Here is a 20,362-nt window from a genome sequence, read left to right on the forward strand (position 1 = left end):
GCAACTTTTTTTTTACTCCAACTCTAGAAAGAAAACTAGTCAAATAAACAGAAATCTGTAACGTAACAGTTTTATTTAGTTAAAAATGTTAACAGGATGCTGCGCGGTCGGCTGCACAGACAGACAAGGAGAGAAAATAAATACATTTTATTTTATAACTTTTAACCAGCAAAGATTCGGCAGCCATCCTGACCGCCAGCCTGACCACAGATTTACAGTCAACACTTTTTACTAACGTCTATATAAGTGTGGTTAGTGAGACAAAATCAAATACTGCGATATGGAGGAGGTAACCATGGAGACGATGCCCCACCATGATGTAGCCTAGCATGCATGGAAAAAACTGGCTAGCATCTAAACTTCTGTACGTTTTGAAGGTTTCTGCAGTTTAAGGAGTTTTATGAGATATTGATATGAATTATGTGGCATGAACTCCAGTGATGTCAGTTAATAATAAAACAAATAGGAGCAGCAAATCAACACAATCTTAATTGTAAAACAGTTTTTTGCATTTTTCTCCAGTTGTAAGGTTTAGCTGCTTTCCCACAGCGGAGCAGAGCATCAGTTTGGTAAAACTTCACCAGAGTTTCTAGCTGTGCGCGACGTCTCCCCGTCGGTGACAGAGCGTAATTCCCTGTATTTAGACGGAGCGCCTGAACACCTGGACGCCTTCAGTACGCAGGCTAACCTAAAGCTGGAGCCGAGGGGGCCGGGTCCCGCCGCCGATGTCGCCGCGCGGCTTCAGTTCAGCCACCTGGCAGCTCAGTAATGACACATCAGCTCCCACACACGGCGCCGGAGCCGGTGATCAGCGCGGCGCCGGCGCAGCGGGGCAGACCCCACCTGACATTACACAACGAGGGCGGAAAAAGCTGGACAGAGGGACGGCTCAGAAAGGAAATAAAAAGTGACTGCACCTGTAATGAACGGGTAAACAAGTTTTGTTAGGAGGTAATTCTCCATGGAAACCAGCAGGAGTCACAGGTTCAGGAAGCTAAACGGCTAACGAGACAAAACATGCAAAGGAACGTCGACTTTTAGAAAGTTTTCATTCACCAGTCAATAAATATTACATTCATTTAGCACGACGGCGCTGGCAGGTTTAAACTACCACCAGGGGAAAAATCACTAAATGAAAACAAAAATGTGTTTATTACCGTTTTGTTTTTTTGCTCAACAATAAACAACATTTTTAATTTTGACTTTTTTTGGGTGAATTGTTTTCACCATTCTGGAGTCGTAGTGAGGGGCCAAAAAAATCATTTCAAGGGACACAAATGGCCCCCGGACCACACTTTGGACATCCCTGACTTAGCTTAGCATAAATGCTAACTCATACGTCTGATTTTAGCTGGCCAGGAGTTATGATGATGATGATAATAATAATAATAATAATAATAATAATAATAATAATAATAATAATAATAATAATAATAATAATAATAATAATAATAAGACTTTAAAACTACAAAATACAATTTAATATAAGGAAACTTCAAAATTTCAAACTTTATTTTATTTCCACAGTTTTTTTTTTTAGTCTTTTTCTTGTCAAACTTTTCCACTTCTTGCCAGGTGTGCTCGCTTAATGAATCTGAGCCAACAGTTAAATAAACTTCAACTAATGTTTTATAAAAAGACATGATTGAATAACAGAAAAATTTAAGATAAAAACTTTATGGGATGTTTTTCAAAGGGGCCTCATTTGACAGCACAGCTTCAGTCACATTGTAGAAACTGCAGACATTTTTTAAATTAGAAGAATCTGGTGGACCAGCAATCTGGAACAAACTTCCGGAAAAAAGCAAAACAGCCGAAACACTGAGATCATTTTCATCTAAGTTATTGGCGCCATTATTAAACCAACATGTTCCATGAATCGTCACCAAAATGTTGCAGCTTCTTTATTTCTCATCTGATTTCTATAAAATGTGGCTGAGAAAATTACCAACGTTTTGAGTTAAATATGAACAGTTTAGTTTCTGAGCAAAGTGGAGAATTGGTTTACTTTCTTTACATAATTTGCATAACGTGTGAGACTTAATTTAAGACATTATGAAATGCTTTGCACTTCTTAAAGATCGTTATAAATATCGGGACGTTTTACGAAGGGACTCTGCAGTTAGTGGAGTTTTTATCGTTGACTGAACTTTCAGAAATGACACAGCAACGTGAAAACAACACGCCCCTCCTGTTGCCATGGCAACCGGCTGACGGCCGCTCCGCTAGCCAGCAGAATTGGGACGAAGGAAAACAAAACCAACATTTTTCCCCATAAAGGAACAGAACATGCAGTCCGCTCCGGTTTTATGTTAGCAGGCGCGACGCCGGCGGTTTGTTCTGCAACCGATTCTGCGACGGCGAAAATGACGTTCTAAAATAAACAACTAAAAACCGCGAATCAGCGATTGTGGTTAACGACGAGCGGATGGAGATTTTCAACGTTTATTCATTTAAAACTGGAGAAAAGAAACGACTGGAGTTGATTAGAAAACAGGATCAGCAGCAGAACAAAACATTTGCTGTTTGAGGTCATTTAGTTCACATCAATTCGTTTTGAAGTTACTCAAACTGAAATGTTTTGTTGGGTTTTTTCTAAATGTTTTTGCACTTAAAATACTGAAAGTCAAATTTCTTGTTTTTGTGCATAAACTTGGACAATAAAATGTATTTTTTAAATTCCAAACGACCCAAAAACTATATAATATTACCATCCAGCTGGTTTGTTTTGGAAAATACATGAATAAATAAATGATTTGGCATTTTAATTTTGGTATTTTATTGAGAATAAGCCCCTTAAATAAAATTTTTTAGACCAAAAATGAAAATAAAAAAGTTATTTTTTTATTCAAGACAGCCTAAAAAGTAATTAAAATTAACATCCAGTTGGTGTGTTTAGGAAAATAAATGGAAAAATAAATAATTTTGCATTTTAATGTTGATATTCTCTTGTGAATAAGCCTCTAAAACTGATCTTTTTAAACCAGGATGTGACTGTTTTTAGGACCAGGAATGCCTGTTTATCTCGGCTACAGTTGCGATCTTCCTCCTGACCTTTTCTCGGTCTGTTTTCTGCCGGTCGCCACCTTTCCCAGTCCCACCTGCTGATAACTCGTTGATTTGTTTCACACTCTGGAAACGATCCATCGCCAAGCCGCACATGCACAAACCGCTAAAAGACGAGAAAAAAAGGGGAATTTGGAATAAGAAGTGATTGTATTAGGTGATGCACGGCGGCGGTATCACACCGCTTTGTTAGAGCGGCTGGGATCCGGGCCGGTTTTAGCAGCACCAGCATGATTCTTCCAGCTCTTTTTCAGCTCCCTTCCCATTCACAGCGTGCCAGCAGGGGTCATGACCTCTGCTTTCTCCTGGCTAAGTCGTGGAAACACGAGAAAAAGAAAAGAGAAGCGACTAATTTACCCTCGTCTGCTGCCATAGGAACCAACCAACAGCAGAGTTACGCAAAGAAACTAAATCTGAGAGAAACTGGATTTTTTCGCCCTCAGCTGCATAGTTGGAGTTTTTCATTCCTAAATTTGGTGAAATAATTTTGTTGCTCATTAATTTCATCAGTTTTTATTGATACTATTTTACCCTGCAACTTTTTTCACACATTTAATTAAACACTTTTGGTGCTAATGAGGGGAAAAAGGCAAATAGAGACAATTTGGACTTTTTACTAATTTAATAAACCCCAGTAAACGCTAATAAAAAATTAAGATAAATAATTAATTCTCATCCCAAGAGAAGATAATTGCCTCAGAAGTTCAACATAATTTCATCTGAAATTTACTTTTCACTGTCTAATATTTGCAAACCAAATAAGCACCAAAAAGTTTATGTCCCATTTTAAATCATGTGAAATAAAGGAAACATCCTGTAGGGGGCAGTAATGCAACAAGTTTTAATATAAAACAAGTAGAAGAAGACGGCTGCCATGCTCTCAACAAAATGACGTTTGCAAAATAGTATTATTTTCAAAAAAGCCACATCGTTTACAACTTCTGAATTAGTGTTAGCTTCATTAGCGGCTAAGCTACAACGTCGGCAACAATTTTATGAAGTGATAGAAATAAATCTGCTCCCTGAAAAACAGTTATATTTCATTAACTTTAGCACATTTTGGACTCTTTGATCCAGTGAAGAAAAATGTAATATTCTGAGACTTTTTATAAATTTATAGTAGCGACATTAGCAACTAAGCTAAGCTAGCAAGCTAATCAAAAGCCAAAAACCTTAAACTTTAAATTATCAGTTGGTATCTTCAGTTTATGAATATTTGAATTAGCAAAATAACTTTTCTTTAGTGGATTGGGCACCAAAATGTTTCCAGCCCAGGGCCCCCATCCTCGTAAATCCAGCCCTGTCTATTATTTTATATCGAAAATGATAAAATTATAGTTTTTTTCAGATTTTTTGGGGGGAAAACATTATCGTTTATTTTGGTGGGAACCAGAAAAACTGAAATCAGGATCTCCTCCTGACAGCCAATCAGATCCGTCTCAGCAGTGGATCAACACCAGCGAACCTCACGTTTACCGCGTGTGTGTGTGTCAGAGTGTGTGTTAAGTGAACGTCAGCTTCATGATCCCTCATCCCACAGCCGAAAGCATCATCGCCCAACACACACACACACACACACGCACACACACACAGAGCGAGTCGGCAAGCAGCAAGCTAGCGCTTAAAGCAAAACTGGGCTTCCATGGTCATCCATTATCACTGACAAGCTAAATGTACCATGCTACGCCATATGGTACAGAGACGGAGCGAGCCAGAGAGGAGGGCGAACGAGGCTACCGTCAGGGGGAGAGAGAGAGAGAGCGAGGAAGAGGAGGGAGGATGTAGAGCGTTACGACTGAGGTGTGAGTTCTTAATCTACATTCTGCTTCCTGCTTTATGTAAGTAACAACCTGAAAAGGCTCAGATGTTCCTGAGGCTGCAGCAAATCCAGACTTAAAGAAAAGCTCCTGCAATCAGATTTATTATTATTACTGCTGCAAAAAAAAATAAAAATACATGGTGCAAATAATAAAAAATAACCTACAGGTCACAATAACTCATTTAGCTGGACGATAAATTGTCCCAGAACTTATTTCAATAAACGATAATATTTTCAGGCAAAATAATGCATAAACTCATTTCCAAAGATCAATAAACTTTAAATTATAATGAATATTTTATCACGGGAACTGAAAGACATTTTAAATATCCAAAATAAACACACAAAACAACAAATAAAATTAATCAGAGTCTCTGCAAACTAAATTGTCCTTTAGAAAAAAAAAAACAGTTGAACCAAAACATCAAACTGAAGACTTTTATCATCCAGAAAACAGAAAAAACTATAAATACTGCAAATAAAAATGATTGAGCTTCTTTTAATTAATCATACGATTCATTGATTTATTGTGAATTATTGTGTTTTAAGTCAATAATTCCTTAATATTGGTGAAAACATTTTTTTAACCAATTATTCCAATTAAAACAAGTTATTATAAATGGAATCAGTATTTTTTCATCAATATTAGGAAATTATTGACTTAAAACAAGCTCTTATTTCTTTCTGAAAAGTTTTCTATAAGTTAGAAACAAGACAAAATGTGAAAAGGCAACGACTAAAGAAGTTCAGATCATTTCTGCAGTGAAACACGGTGGTGGCAGAGTGGTGATGTGGGACTGTAACAGTCCAACCATCAGTGAGTCACCTTGAACTCGAGCTGAATCTGATTCTGCAACAGAGTGGTAACAAAAATAACAAATCAACCCACATGTGGATAATTAAATTTAAAGAATGGTTTGGAGTGGCCTAATCAAAGCCTGAGCTTAAATTAGCTTTAGATGCAGAAGCCCAGCTGGAAATCCTCTCAATGATCTTAGTATTTTACTTCTGGGAACGTAACAGCGCTGTCTTATGCTCTAAATGAAGGGTGTTCAAAGTGCGGCTCGGGGGCCGTTTGCGGCCCATGGAGTGATTCCGTTGCCACGGTAACCAGGACCGCGCTGACGCTTCTAACCGCTGTGATAAAACCTGGCGAACATTTTCAAATAAATACTGACCCAGATCATGTTTCTACCTCTCAGAAAAGATGAAATATGTTTCCAGTTTTCTTCAACAGAGAGAAATAATAACCAAAATAATAATTTAACAAAGAAAAACTATTCTACAAAAACAAACCTGATCATTTCTTAGTGAAGATAGTTTCTGCTTGGTTTACTGGGGAGTAGGAGAAAATAAAATAAAGTTAAATTGCAACATTTATGACCTGCTGGTATTTTTGATCCAAAGAATTTGGACACCTGATCTAAATCCAGTCAAAACATCTCAGATTAAATGAGCAGCTCATTAAATCACACATTATTTAAAAAATGAGAATAATTTTGCCAATAAAAACTTAAAACGGTTCATGAGTTCAACAGATGCAGGTATTTCTGTGTTTCTGGGTGAAAATTTATCTTTAATTTCTCTACATTTTGACCGTAAATCCAGTGAAATTCCTTCAGTTTCGACTGAAAACCATAAATTTGTTCCTCAGCCAATCAGAGAAGCGAAAGCTGCAATATTTAACAAACAAAAACACTTTCAGCTGTACAACGTGACAGCAGTTACAATGAAACCAAAAAATGCCTTTTCCCCTCCTGCTTGGTGTCAGCACACACACACACACGCACACACACACGCACACACACACACCCACACACACACACACACACACACACACACACACACTCAGACATGGTGAGTCTGTTACCTAAAAGCTTACCACAGGAAACATCTGTTCACACAATATAAACATGTTCAGTTTAGATGAAACCACAAAGAGAACACCTCGACTCAGACTGCTGCCAACGCTTTCACCTGCATTTTAGATTGTTTAATAAAAGCTTTTATGTTTTTTAAAGTAAAAACCTTTGTATTTTTTCATGTTTTATTTAATAAAAGTTTTCATGTTTTATTTTTTGAATAAAGGTTGGATGTTTATTTTTCCAGTTGATCTGATTTTGCTGCTGATGCAGGTGCAGAGAAACAGCAGAGCAGCGTTTCCTCATTATCACTAAATATTCACTTTATGAACGAAACAAAGAGCTTTTGAAACTTTTCCTCCAGGTGAAGGTTGTAGCCTGTTGCTAAATTATCACTCTGCCTTATTTTACATCTTTTTCTCAGATAATTCATGTTTATTTACTTCCTAAAATTCATTTTTGATTTTGATCCAGTGAAAACTGAAAATGATTCTTGATTTAAATAAACTGTATTTGTGCCACTTAAAGTTTTTATTTTTCCTGTAGAAACATTGTTCAAATATTAAACAGCGGACAGAAAGTCAGTTTTAATTAAATCGGTTTTAATTAATCCCAGTTTGTTTGGTAACTTTTTAAATGTTCAGCTGAGTTTGATGCCTTTTAACATTTTTATTTTTAACCGTTGCCATGTTTGTATTTTTGTCAGCTGTCATGATTTATGCATCAAAACGTAGATATTTCTGTGTAGATTCATGCAGTGCTGCAGGATTCAGTTTTTTAACAGTTTTCTGTTAAATCAGCTCAGAGGGAAGAGAAGAGTTATAATCCCACTGACACTGAGCTTCCTCTTTAACTCTGACATAAATTATCTATAAAATATGTAAATATGTTTCCATCAGAGGTTTTGATTTACTGTTTAGTTTTTACTGCAGGATTATTTGTTTGAAGCATAAATTACATCTGCTGATTATTTTAGGTTCTTTTGTTTATTATTATTATTACCATCAGGATGGAAAGTCTAAGATGCCAAAACCAAATTTCAAACCATATTTATCCATTTACATACAAAAATAAAGCTGTTAAATGGTTAAAATCCTGGATGAAGGAGACCTTAAAGTTTCTGGAAAATAAGATTTTATGAAAACAAAAAACATTTTTTGTTCCTCTGATTTCATTTGAATGAATTTATTCCTGATATTCATCAGAAGTGACATTATCCAGTGAAAACAGGATGCTGATTTTAGATCATAATCAAACATTTTCCTCCACAAAATGAGATTTAACGTTTCGTTCTTTTTTAACAAATCTGCTTCTCTATCCTTAAATGCAACTTTTCTTCATTAAAACAAAATTAAACCAGTGTTAAAAATCCAGAATACAATGTTGTTTTAAATAAATGTTGGTTGTTTTTTGGTAATATGCAGAAAAGAAAACAACCCAGAAAGAGAGAGAGAGAGAGAGAGAGAGAGAGAGAGAGAGAGAGAGAGAGAGCCAGCTTCACAACAAAGACGGAGGCTGTGCCATGCTGCTGCAGAGGGGGCAGCGCCACGTTGGCAAAGCCCAGGGGGCAACCGCTATCTGCTGCCAACACTTCACACACACACACACACACACAGAGAACTGATCTGCTTTATGTGGCCTCATGTTCACCACTCCACTAATATAAAAAGCAACATTAAAGTCGATCCAATCAGAAGCTCTGCAGGCTGTGGAACCCTGAGACCAGCAGGATAAACATTATTATCATTCCAGGTTCTCCAGGTTCTCCAGGTCCTGGTTCCGGCCCGTCGGGCTGCTTTCTGCCCAGCCGCTGCTCCAGGGTGATGCTGCCCCCCTCTGTTCCAGACCCGTACCGGTCCGGACCGGAGCGACCCGCCGGCTGAAGGATCCGGATCGCTGAGCAGGTTCTGGATGGAAACGATCATCAGTTTTTTTTCCCACCACTGCTGCTCTCTGTGGGTCTTCAGAGTGCAGTGATGTCAGCGCGCACAGGGCGGCCATCTTGTCTGACAAGCCACAGATTCTATTCATTCAGACTTTGAATCCGGGTCAACGCTACAAAGTACAACAGCATAATCAGGCCTCCTTATGTATTTTTATGGAAATTGCCATCAAAAATGCCCTAGTACAATAAAATATAAAAATAAGTTTTGGGTTTAGTTTTTTACAAAAGTTGTTTTACAAGAATAAATTAAATCAAAGTTTATTAGTATTAGTTTGTTCAGCACATTTCAGCAACAACGCAGTTCAAAGTGCTTCAAATCCTAAAAATATCACAAAAACATTGTGAAACAAACGTTTTATCAAACTATCAGACTCATCAATACATATCAAATACTTTGATTAATGTCCCAGTTATGAGTCAAAAGCAGCTTTAAGGATTTCAGCCTTGATGTGACGATAAATCATTAATATTATCAGAAAATAAAATCTGATCAAACCGATAAAATCCAGAAGTTGAACTTAATCTTATTCAGTGTATTTTATTGATATTTTTTATTATATTTGTATTATTTTATGGGATTGTGGCATTTATGAAGCACAAATCATAATAAGTGAGAAATGTTTTGAACTTAAAAAGCTTCTCATAGTTTTATTATTTATTATTTAACTGAAGTGACGAGACCTTTAACATGTTATATCACAATAACAATTCTTAGAAAATATTAAGAATTATCACTATTAATATCAAACCAGATTCAGAAATATTTTAAATTGTTAAAAATAAATTTGATGTTTTTTGGAAGAATTCTATTATTTGTAACAATGCAACTACAATAATAATAATAATAATAATAATAATTAAAATTTTTGCAACAATGTTTCAAAAATGGTAATTATTGTTATTATTGTAGTTACATTGTAACAAACCCAGTGATTGTGTAACGTTACATCACAATGTTTTTCTGTCTTCCTGTTTGTGCTGCAGCGTAACTTTCTGCGTCTCTCTCTCCATTTCCTCGTCTCTTTCGCTCTCTTTGCCATCTGCCTTCCTCCACCTCCATTTTCCTCGCCCCCCTCCCTCCCGCTCGTCTCACTAAAAACTTGGCAGAGATCCCCGCCGTGGTTTTTATTTTTTTCTCCTCCACTTCTCGTTTGGGGGATTGCGAATGAATGCGATCCAATCTAGACCTCAGCTAAGAGACATGAATTTTCATTAATTACAACCTTGTCAGCAAAAGCATTATGGGAGCTGAATATGAAAATGCTAATGAGGGGAGCTCATTTGCATATTTTTCTTTGTTGGAATGTCATTAATTATTACGTTTTATGATGATGAATGCAGCTGTCGATGGCTAGCCCTCCATGCCTAATTAGCAATCTGAAAATCCTCCGATCAAAAAATGGATACAGATCCCAAAACTTTACTTTTTATCCCGTACCGCTGCCTCTCCTGGTGAACCCGTCACTGCTGATTTCACTGAGATTTACATTTTGTTTGCCCTTCACTTTCAACACATCTCTGTTTTTTTACCCTAAATTAAAAATTGAATTATCTATAGATTTATTTCTTATTGATCATCTAGTTGATTGTAATTTATCCCTAAACCAGAGTGGCTCCTTCAAGTTCCGGTCTGTTTCACTCAATTAATTAAAGTTAACTATTTGCATCCCACAGTGAACTTTATGGCTAGCTCATCAAACGTCATTATAACTTCATGCTGTTTTATGATTTTCTCCAACAGTTGTCATTTAAAAGCCACTAAACTTCGTCAGTCTCAACATTTCCACTCCAATCTTGAATTTCTGGCTCTCCGGATCTTCTGAGTTTAAAAACTATTGATTATTAAACTTGGAATTTAAAATTTTTTGCCTGTTGTTGGTTTGCAATAACATCTTCACCGAACAAGTTAGCTATGAGCTGTTAGCCAAGACCAAAAGTGATATTTAAACCAAATGTACTGCAGGTGTTGGGTTAGCAACTTAGCTGTAATGTTTTAGCTTATTCAGTTGGTAATCATGTCTTAACATAGTAAGTTAGCTTTGGCCTTTTAGTCATGCTCATAAGCTATAGCTAGTTGAACAATTCTCCAAAAGCTTTAACATATTAGCCTAGCCAGCTAAAACCAACATCAAATTTATATTTAAAACTAAACAACTTAAAGCAACTATACTGCATTTGTTGGGCTAGCAATTTAAATGTACAGCTTTAGCTTCCTCTGGTGGTAGTCATGTTTTAAGTTAGCTTTTAGCCTAGAATATTATAAACTACATTAAAAATACTAATAACCATTTAAAAAATAGATCTAGGCAGCAATATTATATCTGTTAGGCTAGCCAATAAGACCGTCTAATAGTCAGTTAGCTATCATAACTTAAGCTAGTACATTAACGATTACATGTTAGCATAACCCTTTAGCCATCAAGGGCTAGCTTACTCATTGAGCTGTGACCTATAGTTATAGCCCAGTTAGCTGTCATTTTTTTGACCTAGACTTTCAGCAATCATGTGTAAGTTCATTTTTTATAATCTGTTATGTTTAAATTGTTAGCTTAGCCTGGTAAATAAAACCTGCTAGCCTAGCTGTTTAACTATTAAACAAACTGATTAAGACGATGCGTAAATAAGGATTAACTGGGAGTTTTCTTGTATTTATGGCCCTGATAATCGTATTAGAATTACTGACAAATAAATTCCTGAGATTTATTTAGTAAAAGCTACTTTCTCTGTGTTAGAGTTGGGATTTCTTAACCCAGAAAGTTAGCAATAATCTGTTAGCCTAGCCAATTAGCTACCAATCACACATCAACCCACTTATCCGCAGTAATCAGAGAATGTTAGCTAATTTTAGACTAGCTAGTGAGTTGCTACATGGCAGCTAAGCCAGTTAGCCATCATCAAGTTTATGAAGATGTTTTATAACAGCAGCATCAACTCTTTGATCATAAAAAACAAATGGATCACATATTTATAGGCTGCTGATTAATCAAAGAAAACTGGGTGGTTTTCTAGGAAATTCAGCCATCTTGCTAGTTGGACAATTAGCCATGTGTGGCTAACGCTAGCAGCAAACTTTCAACAACTTTGTTCACCCCATCCCTGCCAAGTCCAAACTGACTGTTGTTTCTTCCACTTCTGGTTTTCTATTGTTTGAAAAAGATAAACATATCCCCCTTTCTAAAACCTGGTAGCGGACACCCCCCCCAATTCTCACACACACACACACACACACACACACACACACACGGCTTAATGAGTGCCAGGCTTAATTAGAGCACCGTGATGTCAGAGGCATTAATTATCAGTTGGCTTCGTTTCAAATAAACGACTCTTTTTCCCGTCTTTCGCTCCTAATCTGTCTCTCCGTCTTAGTTTCTACCAGCATCTGGTTTCCTTTCTGTCACATTTAACTCCACGTTTTAACCCAGACCTGTTCATCTACCAAAAACAGACGTTTTTGTATTTTCTTAAAGTTTTAGAATGAGAATTATTCTAACCAGAATAAGAAAATACACCTGAAATGTCAAATTTACTAAAACCACCTAAAATATCTGAATTTCTGCATCATCATCATCATCATCACTTCTGTCTTTATTTGTGTCACTGAACCAAAACAATGAGCTGCAACTGTGAAAAAGTTCAATAAAACTTCAAATAAAGTTAAATATTTTAGATTTTCACTACTGTTTACTTTTTTTCTTCTCACAAATCAACTTTTTATGTTACAATGTGCAGGTTCAGATTGTGATATAATGATCTGGATTAAAGAACATGAAGCTGTAATCATAGATAATCTGCAGGCGACATCAATGAATCTGTAAAATTAACCCTAAACGATCATTTCTGTCCAGGAAACATTCAGCTGTCAGTTTAGTTTGAGTTTTTTTCAGGGCAATTAAAAAAATTTATTAACTTAATTTGTTAATTAAATATAATTAACTAAATTAATTGCTCTAAATTTAGCATAAAATAAAATATATACATTAATTTAAAAACAAATAACTTAATGTAACTATCTGAATTAAAGTAATTTAAACATATTTAAATATGAATATTACTATTAATAAAATATAATTATTAAGTATAATCATTTTATTTGAATAAATTTTTTCTTCAATTTGGGAACATTTATTCAGAAGAGATCATGGTGATGTCATCACTATAACGGTGATGTCATCATTTAGACCAGGAACTGGAAATAACTCGGTTTCCTGGGGTGAAAATAAAACACGACACATTTTCATCAAAAGAGGAAAGACAGGAGAACATGGCACCCACGTCTTCAGTAGTTAGGAAAATGATCTAAACTAACCTGTAGTTAAACCAAACGTCTCATATTTCAGTTAAAAATCAATAAAATTATTCATCAGATTTATTTATTAATCCAGAAGGTTTGACCAAAGTCAGACAAATTAAACAACAATTATCCCTGATAACGACAAAACGTGACCAAAGAACGTCAAAGTAAAATCAATAAATAATGTTCTCACTACATTTAGCAAAAAGAAATAACTTTGGTGATTCTAGAAAACCTAAAACATGAGAAGTTTTATTTGATTTAAAAATAATTATATATGTAAAGTTCTGGTTTATATCCCAATGCTAATATGACTAAACTTCAACAATAGAGACATTTAAAACATGTCAGGTACAAAAAGTTTAAAACAACAACAGGATGAGGTCAGAATAATAATGTTTAGATTATGGGAATAAAGATGATTTCTGTTTCTGACTGAAGCAGCTCAGCAACCGTTTCACATTCAGCTCCTGATTCACAGCAACATTCTGATGCTGATGTGATAAAACATTAATTATTTATCACTTTTTAAACCAAGACCAAACTCTCACTTTTCTATCATTTTTCATGTTGTCATAAATTATTACTTCACCATTATTACAACTTTTCTACTTATTATTACTTCATTCTCATAATATGAAGTTTATCATGATAACTTTATTCTCATATTACAATTTTATTCTTGTAATTAAAACTATTTTTTCTCATTCTCACATTTTCACAACTCAAAGCTTTTATTTTGAAAATCTAATTCAAAGGTGACAAAAAGTGAATCTTCTGCAGAGTGTTGCTGCCTGGTTCCAGGAATCTGACATGAAGCTGCAACATGAATAAATCCATGCATTCATCCCAACATGCATCACTGAATGAACCCATGAACCACTGGTTCCCAGTCCCGGTTCGTCCCGGTTCGTCCCGGTTCCCAGTCCCGGTTCCCAGTTCGTCTCTCAGATGATAGAATCCGGTTCACCTTTGGCCTCTGGGTGTCACAGTTACAACTGAGGAGCTCTTTCTCTCTCCCTCGTTCACAATAAACACACTGCTTAATGCTGCACATCTCTATCACTCTCACCTCTCTCTCACACACACACACACACACACACACACACACACACACACACACAGTAGCATGGCTGGCCAGATGGGACTCTTCCACATGACCAAGCCGATCAATCAACACTGAAGGGCCCAGGTGCTACTACGCACCATTTCACAGTCTGTCACATCCACACACACACACACACACACACACACACACACACACACACACACACACACACGCACACACACACACACACACTGCTGTATATACACATAACAGCAGAGCCGTGAAGAGATGGGAAGATAAAGGACACACACACACACAGAGAGAGAGAGGAAAGCATGAAGAAAACACACACAGAGCAACATGAGTGACCTGAGCTCGGTCTCTGAGGGACTCATCTGGACGGATGACAGGATGGAGAGAACGAAGGAACGGAGAGATGGAGAGAGAGAACAGAGTGAGAGAATGAAGGAATGGAGGAAGAGATGGATGTATATTAACTTGATATGAGAATGAAGCTGTGACATTATCAGAACAAGAATAAAGTAACAATATTAACAGAATTGTTGTAATAATGAGTTTATCTGCCTTCACTAATTCTCAGCAGCATCAGAATTACAGATTTCTCTAATATCCTGGATACATTTTTCAAATAAAAAGAGAAATTTATCACCGAATTCAAACTTTTCTCTCTAATTCCTGTTTTTTCTGCTTTTCTCTTCACAAAACGATCGTTTCTATTAAATAATCTGTAATCTGGTTAGCTGCTGCGCTACATCCAGTAAAACTTTCTGGGAGCAGAAACTGTTAAAGTCGTCTCAGTTTGGCGTTTCCGCCTCTCGTCTTGACGAGAACCATTATTACCGTGTCAGATCTAATTACAGCCGATCATTTTCACGTGATGCACGGCCCCTTCAAAACAATAATACGCTAAATACTCCACAGCGGCTCACAAAGCGCGCCCTGTTAATGCAGGCAAGTCAATGCAGCGCTAATCAATTTATGACATCCACTGAAAACACAGAGAACGAGACGGAGGCGACGTCAATCAGCCGAGAAGAACCGGAAAAACATCCAGGAAGGAAAAAACCTGTCCTCTGTAAACTCACTTTACAATCTATCTGTAAAGGAATGTCACATATAGTCTCAAGTCTGTTTTTTTAACTGGAATACAACTTTGGTATCGCTGTAGCCCCATATGTTTATATTTTTTTCTAAATAATAATAAAAGCCCATTTTATTGTCAGAAAATGGTTTACATTTCCTTCCAGTAAGGTTAATGTGTGTTGATTTTTATGAGAAAATGGCTTCAGGTCTAAATATAGCTATTATGGAGAGCAAAGAGTGCCAAATTAATGTAAACAAATGACATATGATATACATATTTCACTGCAACGTTAGCTTATTAAAACTGGATATAAACAGAAAGAATGTGTTAATTACTATTAAAGATATTTCTGCACAGAGTCAGAGCAAAACTGAAAGAAGTTAACCTGAGTTCCTGTTTGAAGCAGCCAATCAGACGACAGGGTCTGATCTAATCCTGCCCATGAGTTTAATGAGTGAAGTTGAATAGAAACACAAAATTTAAAAAAATGTCTTTTTAAAAAAAGCTTTGGTGCCAGGATGAGGTGTATTAGCGTATTTCAGTAAGGGAAAATTACAATAAAATTGTGTAAATTAGAATAATGAAATGAAAATAAATCTGTTTAATGGAAATACCAATTTAAGAAAAGCCTCACATTTTGATAGGTCAAGATTAGTATATTTTGAAAAACTGCAATGGAAACGCTTTTTCCCATCACATGAGTCACATGATCAAAAACTGGATGTTACTACTGGCGGAAATGACAACAAAGACAAACAGGAAGTGGTAGGAAGATGGTGTTTTTTAACAACTTGTCGCATAACCAAAGTTATTTAAATTGAGTTTCTTATTCATTGGATCCACTGCAATTGGGAAATTGTGTTCTTTTGACATTATTGGAATATCAACAAGTTTTGCGTACTTTTGTTGATGTTTTTGATTCAGGTTATTTCTAGTCTTTGTTTAAACATTCAGAGCAGAAACAGCTGAAAGCAGCACATTGGGACAGCGTGGTGCCAAAGGGGAAAACCGAGGCACGACACCCAGCCGCGGTGATGAGCTCCTGGGGTGGAGAAGGACACCGAGAGGAGGATACGGAAATCAGAAGAGGACAGAAACACTCAACGTTAACGACTCAAAAACACAAGAAATGGAGGAAAGTGACGACTCAGGTTGGAAATGAAGACGACAAGATGGAAGAGAAAAACAGAAACGTTTCAGAATGAGAGCGGCGAAAAGAGAGACAGATATATGTAGTTCTAAATAAAGTGTCCAGATGTGACCTCCTCAGAGGGGGTCCGGCCTCATGGCTCAACACTCATTAATAAGGTCGCACAGAGGTCAGACAGACGGCGTTTCAGCACCAACAGCAGGAGGGGCGCCACATCGTCAGGTACATACGCAGCTTCTCCTTTTGTTTCCTGCCTTCGCTTTCTACTTTAAAATATGAAATAACAGTCAGAACAAATGAGAACATGGGTTTCAATCAGCCTCTAGCCAGCCAGAGAAACAAAGCTGGAAGTATGGAACATCATTGATATCAACACTCCACATACAAGTTTATTGACCAATTTTTTCCTCAACAAAAATTGATGAAAAACTGTGTAACGCTCTGATTGTTGGACGAACAAATCAGATTTCTTCTGCAACCAAACAGAGTCAAATTAGCAGCTTTTCAGACTAAAGCTAACAGAAAAACTAACAAGCTTTAAGGATGACTCAAAGTCCACCTTAAATCTGCACAGTCAAACTAGGACCTTACTGACTCAAACTGAGAGCTAAGCTAACAGCTAAGCTAACAGCAACCATGACCTTAAACCGTAGCTCATCATGCTAAAAACCATCGGAAACTAAGCTAACATCCACTTAGAAAAGGGCTAACGACTACTGAGAGTTACACTAACAATAATCGTTTGTTGTTAAAGACAGCCAACAGTTAAACACACGCTAACCGATACTTAGAATAATTTAACAGCTAGCACCTACTGGGAACTAAGCTATAAACGATTCAGAATCATGCTAACAGCTAATCAGAATCAAGCTTATAGCTTATTAGAGTAAAAAACAAGAGAAAATCAAGACAAGTTGAGCAAACATCTGATATATTTCACCATTATTTTGTGAGCTGAAAACACTGGACCTCTGTTTTGTTTTGTGACAGTTGGTGTGTGTGTTAGTGTTTATATGGGGTCAAGGTCATGATGCTGCCGTTAAACATCCTAAAGTAAAATAAATGTCAACCATTAGACTGAAAACCCGCAGATTTAAACCACAGAGAAGTCACCGCTGCCTCAATGACCTGCGTGCCTGAACAGAAACATCACCTCACTCACACACATCCTCTCATTGCTAGATCACCGAACGTGTGTGTGTAGCTGCAGATTAATCTAGTGGGGTCGCTCAGATGACACTAATCCCTCCGCTGATTATCTAGAGCATAACATCACTCTAATCTGCACGGGGGGTCGGTTTAAAGACGACACACAAGGTTACAAAGGAGGGAGGGGGGCAGAAAGACAGCTTCACACTTAACATGTTCAGGTTGGGTTTATTTAACTCTGAACTGTGGCTTCCTTTTAGGGTTTACTCTGCGTATAATCCAAACAGACAACTGTCATTTACAACTAAATGAAAGGGATTATCAAAGGCAATAGTTCAAGCACAGAAATAACTCCAGAGTGATGTTCACAATAGACGATAAAACTGCAAAATCCCTCGGTTTAGTTTTACCAGAGAGCTTTCAGAGCTGTGGAACTAATCATTCATTTCTTCCGCCGCAAAATTCACCAAACGACAAACTGAAAAGGACGTCAGAAATGTGTGAAATTAAAAATCAAAAACACAAACATAAAGTGACCCCAATGGACTTAGTGATCGTTTGTTTAGCTTTCTTAGTATTTACAGTGATTTTTAGCTAGTTTACAGTGGTTCTTTACAATTAGCATGCTACAAACAACATGTCTGTTAAGACAGGGCTCCTAATCCAGGTTATTTAGTAGCAAAACAATAACTAACTTACAGTATTTCTTATTTTCTAATTATCTGAACAGTGTTTATGTTGACCCACTTCTCTCTGCCTGTAACTCAAGTCACATGAGGCGCTAAAAATAAACCCAACAAGCTAGCAAAATGAGTAAAAACAAAGTTTTTCTTTACAAAAGGGAAGGACACAGAAGAGCGGCACATTTAACAGACAAAACCAGGAGGTTACCATAGCAACCAGAGAGCAGCAGAGGGCAGAGTGGACGATACTCATGTTGCCTTGCTAGCATAATGCTACAGGATGATGCTAATAAGGTTGATAGTCACTATGGGTTGGTATTTATGTATCATTCTATTAATATTTAATTATTGTTGCTTTAATCTTAATAAAGGCCGGTCTGTGGAAATATTGTCTCACTTTGAACCTTTCCATTGGGAATCACTGCGTTAAGCAGGCTAGCAATGAGCGCTAAGCGCTAACATTTTCTACATATATAGTAGTTTCCATAGCAACAGGAAGTGATTTTACCATCATTTAGTGATCTGGTTGTGTGAACCCAAACATCCAGAGGTAGAAGGTAAAAATGTTTCTGTGTGCCGCATTTCGCCGGCTGTCTCTGTCTCCTAGCGTTAGCATCATAAAAGTAAATTTACGGCTCCTCGGCTGCAGATGAAGATTGTGATATTTCCCTTTCCGAGTCACAAACCTTAATCACAACGCTGTCACAACACATCCAGCTCACAATGGATCACTCCTGCTGCTCCACCAGCAGCTTTTACTGGATTAGGATTAAATTTCACAAAATAAACTAAACAAAATATCATCTAATGTTCCCTTTGTTTAGCTAATTTAAATATTCACCACTTTATAGCCACAAGGCAATTATATACCTAGACATAGGTATGAATTACCCTGAGACCAGTTTGTTTTTAATAACTGGTACTGCTGGCAGCATTTGCAGGCCTCACATCTTGCTGGAGAATAAAAATAAGAATAAAACACAAAGTAGAACAACAGCAGGAGATGACATGGTACCCTGAGTCACCTCAACCAAATGGTTCTTCCACTAAACTTTCCATTAAAGTGCTTAGATACAGCAGAACTTAACAGATATAAATCCTCAAAATGTTACTCCTAAAAGGATCTATATGTGGTTTCACTTTCTGTTTTTAAAGTAATTATTTATAGATAACACCATTAATATCAACAATATTTAATAATTAATACAATTCCAAAAAAGAATGTGAATTTTTTCCCGAAACACTTTTTCCTTCCACTAAACTTTCCATCAGAACATGTAGCTGCAACAGCATTTAACAGAAATAAATACTCAAAATGTGACTCTAATGAATCTAAATGTGAATTTCAATTTCTGACTTAAATTCCTTAAATTAATTTGCTTAAGTAAAAGTACGTCAATTAGTCATAGATAACATAGTTAACAAAAATATTCATTGATTCAATAATTAATACAATTCTTTAAAAATGAACTGAAATACGAATCCTCTCCACCCCCAACATATCTTTTTCTTCCACTAAACTTTTCATTAAAAAAACTTAGATACAGCTTAGATATAACCCAAATAAATGCTCAAATATGTGACTCTGTGTGACGACTATATATATAATCTAATGTATCAACCCAACGGTGGACATTCTTTGGCTTTTAAATAAAAATGTTTGTTTGTTTGGTATGAATGAAACAGACGAAACGTTTCAGATCAAAGCAGCGAAAAGCAGAAATGCGGCAGGTAGAGTCAGAGAGCGTCTTCCATATTTGATGCATCCAGTCAAAGGTAATTAGGCTCTGCTGTGTGTGAGGCAGATTATCTGTGTCAGTGGCCATTTGCTCACAACTGGCGCCAGAGGCAGAGAGCATCATGGGTAAACGAGCAGACGCCGGCTGGCGTTTCTCCACTCGCAGAAACACAAACAGCCAAAACAAAGCAGCCGATCCGCAGCTGACGGACGACAAACCAAGAGACGCAGGAAGTTAGCCGACCTGTTAGCCTGGAGTTTGAGTACGGAGGCGAGAGGCTGTCATGTGATGCCATGAACTGCGATCCGTCGGCGTAACTCTGCAGAAAGAACAGGAAGTTAGCTCATTGGGCTGTTAGCTTGACAGGAAGTTAGCTGAACGGGACGTTAGCTGAGCAGGAAGTTAGCTGAACGGGACGTTAGCTGAACAGGAAGTTAGCTGAACGGGACGTTAGCTGAACAGGAAGTTAGCTGATCGGGACGTTAGCTGAACAGGAAGTTAG

At 37.0% G+C, this 20,362-nt stretch overlaps 1 protein-coding gene across 1 annotated transcript in view; it reads right to left on the bottom strand.

Moving 5' to 3' along the window:
* LOC122846867 (transcription factor 4-like) overlaps window positions 1-20,362 on the bottom strand; it is a 169,430-nt gene that overhangs the window by 108,904 nt on the left and 40,164 nt on the right. Inside the window, 1 exon segment of the mRNA XM_044144105.1 lies at window positions 20,104-20,179. Within this exon segment, the coding sequence (XP_044000040.1) occupies window positions 20,104-20,179 (76 nt within the window).

Source organism: Gambusia affinis, linkage group LG17, assembly GCF_019740435.1.
Source record: "Gambusia affinis linkage group LG17, SWU_Gaff_1.0, whole genome shotgun sequence".
Lineage (NCBI taxonomy): Eukaryota > Metazoa > Chordata > Actinopteri > Cyprinodontiformes > Poeciliidae > Gambusia > Gambusia affinis.